Genomic DNA, 9,112 nt, shown 5'->3' with positions numbered 1-9,112 from the left:
TTAGCAAGATTGCTTCATAACTTCACCGTGTGTAAAACGCTTGTGAAATATGCTTTTATAGAAACTAAGTAAGCTACATTTCAAGTGAGTGTTAACATTGTACTTTTTTAACATCATTACATGACATGTGCTAATAAACTTGTAAGATAAGCATGTTAATAAAAATAACCCAGGGGATTACAGAATTTCTGCTGGACTCTTAAAGTCGGAGCCAGATCAACATTAAGTATATTAAAAGTGATGTAAATACTACTGAATACAGGGGCATGTAGGGACACAGCCAGTAAGCAGTTAATCAAAAACAAATGCAAAGTGGATGCAGCAGTAAAAGATGACGTTCAGTTTAGATTGATATGAAGATAATAACATAGGCAAGGATAGACACTTAGGAAAAATATATATTTTAATTAGGTAATTGAGTACTACAGCAGCTGGCTATACATGGTTGCGGGACAATTAGCAGTGTTTGTCAACTCCCTGTACTGTAAATGTGTCATGTCCCTGATGGGTTCTTTCCACTTGCAAATGCTGTTCCTCTTTGCTACTGCAGACTGTCTGAGTTGGCATATGCTGTCACGATCTTGGAAACACTTCTTTCCATTGGACATGTTACATTTTTATTTAATTTTTTACTGATACTCCTGCAGTTAGAGCGCACATCATCTAGCCTCTTTAGAGCTCAGTTACAGTAGTTGTTTAATGTTGCTTTCAGAATACATACACGGACAACACTTACTGGCATTCCACCTTAAACTGTCCAGCCCTGTAGCAGTGTTTGACGCGTTTTAATTAAGCTTTTCCACAGTCTAATTTAATCTAGTGTTTAACTGTTTAGCCCCAAGCCTGTTTTTCAGGTCTCAGGCTCGAAAATGACATTTCCTGAACAAATGACCATAACTACACTTCTAAAAGGGGAAAATTAATAATCTTTTTTCTGAAAGTAATGATAAACCTGTGAGTCGGATGTAGAAGAGTCAGAATCAATATAGATGTTTTTTTATTTTAAAGAAAATGCAAATTGAACATAGTAAAACACTGTAAATTATAGTGTCCGTCCAAAAATTATTTTTTACTTATAGTGAAAACTACCCTTGGATGATGGTAAGGTAGACTAAAAGCTTTAGGAATCCAAAGTACAGAATATAATAAGTACCCTGTATCAAGATTGATGCAAAACAAGTGACATTTAACCTTTTTAGAGAGGTTTAGCAAAAGAAACTCCACCTCTGGGGTCAAAAGCAAAACCTATCTTATGCTCTGAAATCTGAAAACTTAAAAGTTGGTTTATTGCTGATGGATTATCAGAAATAATTTCAAAGTGACACAGACACATTGGATTAACCTTCAGCAGCGTTTTTATCGTTTTAATGCCATTGAAGACAACTTTTGATCAGACAACAACAGAGGTAAGACATATTGCCGTGTTTGCTACCAAATGCCACGTGTTGTGATGTCTGTTTTTGTATCTAATGTTGCGAGTTCTGATCATGGAGTGATGAAAAAGATACCTATCGATTCTGTGTATTCTCACGATGCTAATCGATATGTTGGATGTGCAGTTACGATAAGTAATAAGGGTGTTATACCGTGAGTTCTAACGGCGTTAGCATTTTTTCGCTATGGACTAATTCAGAGGCTCAGCGTTAGCCTTGTGTTTTTTTTTTGCTAAAGTAGCTGAGTTTCTTCCCGTTACATGGATATGAAACATTCATAATTTATTCAATCTTAAGAAGCCCTCAGACACTGTTGCTTGCAGATGTTGTGGTTTTGGACCCGCCGAAGGGTCCGTGGGGCTTAAGAGGTTTTTAAAGGAAAATATAACCCGGTATAAAGGAAAGCCTGTGACCTATACGTTGGTGCTGATGCTGCTACTTTGTTTCTTCTTTCATGACTATGGGAGGACAGGGGTCATGCAGGATTGATTTATCCTTGGTCCTTATCCTTCTTTCAGAAACTACCTCAAAACAATCTGGACTCAGGCCTACAACAGAGCTAGCGTTCTTGACCGGCTTATTGAGCCATTTACCTTTACCAACCTTGATGCCTCCTGTTTAGCACGTCATAAAGAAGAGCGCTCCGGCTACTGAGTGTCCTGTATTAAGGTTTTGATCACATTGAAGGGCATGAGCCTGCTATCTTATACTTTCTTTTTGTGCTCTTTATATAATGCAGAGGATAATAAAGGATAATAAATTGGTGCAGTCAAGTTGTAAAAATACATTATATGGGAAAAAACGAATTGTTCGCCATGAAGTTGACGATCACTTCAGACTAATCGTTCATACATTGAAAGTATATATTTTTTTAAGGTATTTTCCTTTTGGTTCTCTGTGATCTGAAGCACTTGACAGAGGGGTAGAATTCAAGTGTGTCCCATTGCTTATTTCTCGTTTAAAATCTTCCTAACGCTGACCACTGTCTTTATTTCACTTCTCACATCTAGCTCTTGCTAACCCTATTATTTATAAATTTTGGTTGGAAAATATGGCCTGAAGTCTCCAACTTCAGACTCTGCTACCAACCTAAGCCATAGATAGCTGGGCTTCATCAACCCCTGCTTAGTCTGTTTTGTACTTAATTTGCAAAACTGATGACTTATTTCTTGGTGATCAAAGAATTCAAAAGAAATGTAGAATTTAACCAACAGTTATATATTTCTACTTTAGCTTAGAGTGTGGGTTATTCAAAGGTAGTCACTGTCATCATTATTATAATTAAGGTCACGGCATGCAGAGATGGGGAGCTCCTTCTGAAGTCTACCAATGGGTTTGCCAAAGCTATAAGAGTGCACATCCCTGGAGTTCACCTGGTGATAGTCAGGATATTGGATTTGGCTTTTCCCTAGCCCCATTTGCGCTATCCTACCTATCAAGGAGCTGCTGATCCCATGGCAGGCATGGTGAGTTGGGAGAGATTAGTGTGAAGCAGTTCATGGATCAAAGGGGTGAACGCTGGGCTTCAGTCCACCACCAAGCGGGATCCTTCCATATCTGGTTTGTGTAGGAGGTGAATTGCAGAGGATACAATAGGTGGTCTGTAATGTGATTCAGGTGAGGACACACAAGACTGTCATAGGGTTTTTGGACCATTGAGGTCACAGGGACAGGCTTGTAGTCATTAAGGAGTTGAATGTGTTTTCCATGGATAGAATTATAACGGTTGAAAGGAACAAATTAGAGCTGCCATTATTGTGTCAATGCTCTAAAAACCAAGTTTGCCACAAGTACACAAGTGTTGTCTCACTAGACAGACCCTCAAATTTAACAGCAGAACTGTATGCGTTTGCCTGAATCAAAACAAGAATCAATCAACATTTAAAGGAATTATATAGAGGCATTGCAACAACAATTGTTATAACTGTAAGTTGCACTAAAAGCTCTCATTGAAATGGATAATAAAAAACAAAAGGTATTTCCATTATGCAACACAACACTATCTGTTTTCTGTCATTGACTGCATTGTTATGTAAGCTCAAACTGCTCACTTTAAATGTCCTGAATTCAACTGAAAAAGCAAACATTTTTAAATATAATTAACAAGAATGGTATTTAGCATCACTGGATTGAAAAATAAGTTATTAGAATGAATATAATTATTCTGATTCAGTTTTATCCATCAAAAAACAGTTTATTGGGGTACTAGGGGACTCCAGTCAATAGCAACCAATTCAGCCTCAGCTGTTTTAATAGATTTAGCTATTTAGTAAGTTCCCATTTCCCATTTGTTTTAATTAAAAAAAACACAGTATCAATTGGTTAGGGGCACTCAGTCACTTGTTTTGAAGAAAAAGACACAAATGCAGAAGACACACATTTCTTCATGTGCTCTGTCTATTTTCATTTAGCAGAGTATGCAAATAAACTGTAACTTTTCTAAATTATTAAACTGCAGTTTTCAGATGAAAATTAATAACATAACTAATAATGTTTTGTGAAAAAATACATTTAGCTGATTGTTTCCTAATTCTTACCCGGTTGCAGTCCTTACAGTATGTAGGATGAGGTTTAAAGCTTGATCAAAGGATAATACATTATTATTTGTTGTCAAAGACTTAAACCAACTGACTTTAAACAAACAAGTATTGCCTGTATATTCGAAGCCTGACATATTTTACGTCTGTTACATATCCACAATGTTAGACCTTAAAGAGCCTGCAGAATGAGCACAACATGTCTTGAGGATATCTGGCAAGCTTGATCTCTCATACTTCACTTGAATAACAGTTGCCGTTGCCAAATGCTATCAAATATGTATGTCAAGATTGTCATCCTTTTTTTCCAAAGTTTCCCTATAGACCATGTGTTGAAGCTGTGATCCTCTTTTGTGATGGCACAAACAGATTAGGCCTTTAGGCAATAGCGGATGTCAACCCAGGTTATGTGTCTAAGAACATCCTTACTTTAGAGCACAAAGGCTTACATGCAGACACACACGCAAGCACACACACATTTAGCACTTTTTCATTTAATATTCAAATTAAACTGTAGTTCATTCGCTGATGAAAGAGGATTTATGTTCAATTATATCTTAATGGCTTGGATATAACAGTGTGTTCAGGCCAACAGTTTTATTTTAGATATTTTTCATTAGGTCAAATCTGATTTAAGTGTTCCGAAATCATCTGAAAAGTAAACTCACCAAACCCAGGCCAAGCTACATGCAAAAACATCTTTCTATAAAACTGTCTTTTTCACCGATTTAATATTCACATGCATGTTAATAAGCACACGCACACACACACACCCCACAGGCAAATCCCGATTGATATCGAGGGAAATAAAAGTGCGCACGGGTCGAACGACAGAGGGCGTGGGTGCGCTTGGAGCGGACGCGTGCCGATTCCTCTAGAATGCTAAACATATCGGCCCATAAACACACACGCCGGCACGAACTAACACACACACACACACACACACACACACACACACACACACACACACACACACACACACACAAACACAACTTTCTCCTGGTGCAGCTAAGAGAGTGAAAGATGGAAAAGGAAGAGAGTCTGAGAGAAACATAAGGGAAAAGTCAACGAGAGACAGAGAGAGAAAGGGGGGTGGCCGTGTTGGAAAGAAGAGAGAGAGAGAGAGAGAGAGAGAGAGAGAGAGAGAGAGAGAGAGAGAGAGAGAGACATATTTGTGACCTCTCTCTGCAGTTAGTCTGTCTTTGTTTACTCACTGACAGCCAACTGTTCACTAATAGCTTGTAGACACAACAGAACTCTCTCTCGGTCAATAACATTATGGTGGGGGAACTCCCTGCTTTCTAGCCAGGCAGGGCGGCACAGTTGGTCCTGAGTGGAAATTAGAAATGCAGAGGCGGTCTACCAGAGCGGCAGCGTGGAAGCCCCGGTAGTGTTCAATAGCAGCAGACCGATGCTGCATTGCGCTGCTCACCGAGCAGGTCGGCCCTCTGAGAGACAACATCCTCAGTGCGTGTGTAGCCTGTGAGCTGGAGAATATACTGCCAACAAAGAAACAGAAAGCATGCCTTATCCCTCTAAAAAAAATACATATTTAAATGTATAGGAGCAAATATACTTACTACACATAATATAAGCCTATACTACACATATACTTTAATGAACTACTTTTTATTTGTATGCATTATTTATTTATCACAACATTTCTTGCAGTAGAGGAGTAGGCTACAATTAGGCTATAGTCCATTATAGTGCACCAGTAGTCTACAGTATAAATTACTACTTTCTCATTATGTGTGTGTGAAAATATATGTCTCTTTCAAAAAAAGAATGAATGAGTGCTTTTACACTTGCCCCAGCAAAAGAGCTGCAACAGCAGAAATATGACTTAGCACTGAGCTGACTTGTATTAGAGCGAGATCACTCTCTTTTATTCCCGTCTCTCTTTGTCCTTTGTATGAATGTGAATAAAGACATTTTCCCACCAGGAGCTGTCAGCAGCCGGGACACCAAGCCATTTAATCTTCCTATATGACAGGGGGAGGTGAGGTCTGTCCTCGGTAACCGACATACACACACGGCGACCCAACACCGCCTCTGCTGCCTCTCCCGTTACAGCTCAGCGATCGAGTTACACGGCCGGGGAAAAATGTTGCAGTAGCAGAGAGAGAGAGAGAGAGAGAGAGAGAGAGAGAGAGAGAGAGAGAGACTGCAGCATCGCTTGAGACCGGCAGCAGCAGCAGCAGTCCCAAGCAGTGCAGGTGAGAGAAAAAAAAGCCAGAGGAGGAGGAGGCGCATGTGGAGGAGAGAGAGAGAATGCGGGACTCTTGGAAAAAGACGCATCTACTCTTGGTCCATCACCAGACATCCATCCCGGACACATGCTGCATGGATTAAGCTTAATTGGGGATGATGTTGGAATCTCAATTTTAGCCCATCTAAAGAGGCTCTCCTTTTCAGTTTTATACGGAAAAACAACAATGAGAAACTCGCTCTGAAGCACTCTTGTCTTCATCATAACTTGCGTGAAGGAATCCGACTGCTTGGCACGTTGCTCCACTGCGGGGAAAAGAGGAAAACGCAGCTGGATCTGAAGGTAAGAGGAGATCCAGTAACAGCATCCCAAAGACTTTTCTCAAACTGATTTCAATTCCTCTTTTGAGGATGCGAGTTAATTTTCCTCGGCGTCCGGTGAGCTGAGCAGTGTTTTTTTTTCCTTTTGTGTGGTGCTGCATTGCAGTTTCTAACTGTGAAAACCGTGAGAAAAGCTTCTGTCCCAAATCAGACTGGAATAAAATAATTTACAAGACGCATAATGAACTGATAAGCGACCTCGTCTGATCTCCGGTTTCACGGGAAAGAAAGACTGAAGTGGATTATTTAAAGGCTGATGAATTAGTTGTTTCTATTTCGCAGCAGCATGGATTTTTTTTTTGACGTCTCTGTGGCGTGAACAGCCCAGCAAGACATCGAGAGTATTATTATAGAAGTTGAAAAAGCCCTGCTGGGTATAAGAGGAGGATAAAATAAAGGAGCATTAAGTGTGAGAGTGCGGAAGCTTTTCCCCGGACCTCAGGTGGCTGTCCGCAGAGCGGCAGGGGAAGGTAAGAAAGGATAAATCAAACACCCACGCTGTGAACTACACCAGACCACAAAACAGCATTAAAGAAAAAACAAGCGGCAGCTCAGAGGCAGACAGTGGGAAGGAGAGATGCGAGAGAAGGAAGGCGCCATGCAGAGGCTTGGTGCAGTGCACTCCTCCGCGGCGCAGGCTCTCAGCCTCGTGGTGTTAGTGCTGCAGCTGCTGACTCAGCTACCGGGTGCCGACTCAGCTCTCCGGTACCGAGTGGCGGAGGAGGGCCCACCTGACGTCAAGATTGGCAACGTGGCCGCCGACCTGGGGCTCACAGCAGGTACAGGAAGCGGGGACGTCACCTTCGCCTTGGAGAGTGGCTCAGAGTTTTTTAGGATTGATAATGTGACAGGTGAGCTGACAACTGGCCAAAAGCGCATCGACAGAGAGAAGCTCCCACAGTGCCAGATGATATTTGATGAAAATGAGTGTTTCTTGGACTTTGAGGTGTCAGTTATTGGACCACTGCAGAGCTGGGTAGACCTGTTTGAAGGTCGTGTTGTCATAACAGACATCAATGACAACACACCTTCTTTCCCCTCACCTGTTCTCCAGCTCTCAGTTGAGGAGAATCGCCCCATAGGAACTCTTTACCTGCTGCCCACAGCAACAGACAGGGATTTTGGCCGAAATGGAATTGACCGGTATGAGCTGATTCAAGATGGTGCTGCTGGGTCAAGTTCAACAAGACGCACAGCAGGAGGAAACCCCATTGCGAGAGTGGATGGAGGTGGCGACCGGAGGGGTAGAAGTGGAGATAATGGAGGAGGACCCCGGAGCACTGTGTTTGAACTACAAGTTGCAGACATACCAGATGGGGAAAAACAACCACAGCTAATTGTGAAAGGCACTTTGGATCGTGAGCAGAAAGACTCATATGAGCTCATCCTCAGGGTTCGAGATGGTGGAAACCCACCACGTTCCTCCCAAGCCCTACTTCGTGTGTCCATCAGTGATGTGAATGACAACAGCCCACAGTTTGAGAGGACCACATATGAGGCAGAAATGGCAGAAAACGCCCCTCCAGGTACACCTGTCCTCCAGGTCAGAGCTTCAGACCGCGACATTGGAGTCAATGGGCAAGTTGAGTATGTCTTTGGAGCGGCCACTGAATCCGTCAGGCGACTCCTGCGACTGGACGAGGCCACTGGATGGCTGAGCGTCCTTCACAGGATTGACAGGGAAGATGTGTCCCAACTGAGGTTCACAGTAACAGCCAGAGACCGAGGTCAGCCACCCCGCACTGACCGCACCACTGTCATCTTGGCTGTCCGGGATGAAAATGACAATGTCCCAGTGGTGGAGATCCGAAAGATTGGACGGATCCCTGTTAGAGATGGAGCAGCGTTAGTTCCAGAGAACGTTCTGGTGGACACACCAGTAGCTCTGGTACAGGTGTCAGACCGAGACCAGGGAGAGAATGGAGCTGTGACGTGCACAGTCGTAGGAGACGTCCCATTCACATTGAAGCCAGCTGGTGAAACAGCACTCCCACCCATGCCTGCAGATGAATCCTTTGACAGGTAAGCCAAAACAAAGGTAACCCCTTACAGAAGGTTAGAGAAAGCCATTCCAAAGAATTGAATAAAAACAGACTGCTAGATACTGTAGAAATAAACCAGTCAATGTCATTTGGTTAAAATGATGCACTTCTTCTCTTCAGGGAGTACAATAATGGTCAGGAATCATAAAGTAGTCATGAAGTAATGATGCATTTTATATACAGCTTAGTATATTGAATAACCTGAGGGGGACAAAAACAACTAAATCACATTTGTATAATTATGTGCCATTAAGCACCTGATTCACATATACTAGAAATAATTAATTTAAAACTGGTTATTATTCATTAAGAAAAATACATAATGATTAGACACAGGTTCATTAGCATGTCATTTAGAAATGTGTCATTTGGTTATCTAATACACAGTCATTTATTCAGAGTTATTCAAGATCCATACATTGATTTGAAGATAGTTCCTGACTAATTTCCTTGTGAAGTATTCATTTATGTTTGACTACATTTAAAACCTAATCATTTATATAAAGTA

At 41.6% G+C, this 9,112-nt stretch overlaps 1 protein-coding gene across 1 annotated transcript in view; it reads left to right on the top strand.

Moving 5' to 3' along the window:
* Positions 1 to 6,242: 6,242 nt before the first annotated feature.
* Positions 6,243 to 9,112, top strand: part of pcdh7a (protocadherin 7a) — a 42,546-nt gene continuing 39,676 nt past the window's right edge. Inside the window, exon 1 of the mRNA XM_010784614.1 lies at positions 6,243 to 8,584. Coding sequence (XP_010782916.1) covers positions 7,140 to 8,584 — 1,445 coding nt within the window. The 5' untranslated portion in view covers positions 6,243 to 7,139. The remainder of the gene's footprint in view (positions 8,585 to 9,112) is intronic.

Source organism: Notothenia coriiceps, unplaced genomic scaffold (assembly GCF_000735185.1).
Source record: "Notothenia coriiceps isolate Sejong01 unplaced genomic scaffold, NC01 NC01_scaffold00026424, whole genome shotgun sequence".
NCBI lineage: Eukaryota > Metazoa > Chordata > Actinopteri > Perciformes > Nototheniidae > Notothenia > Notothenia coriiceps.
This window is presented reverse-complemented; position numbering and strand designations above follow the sequence as displayed.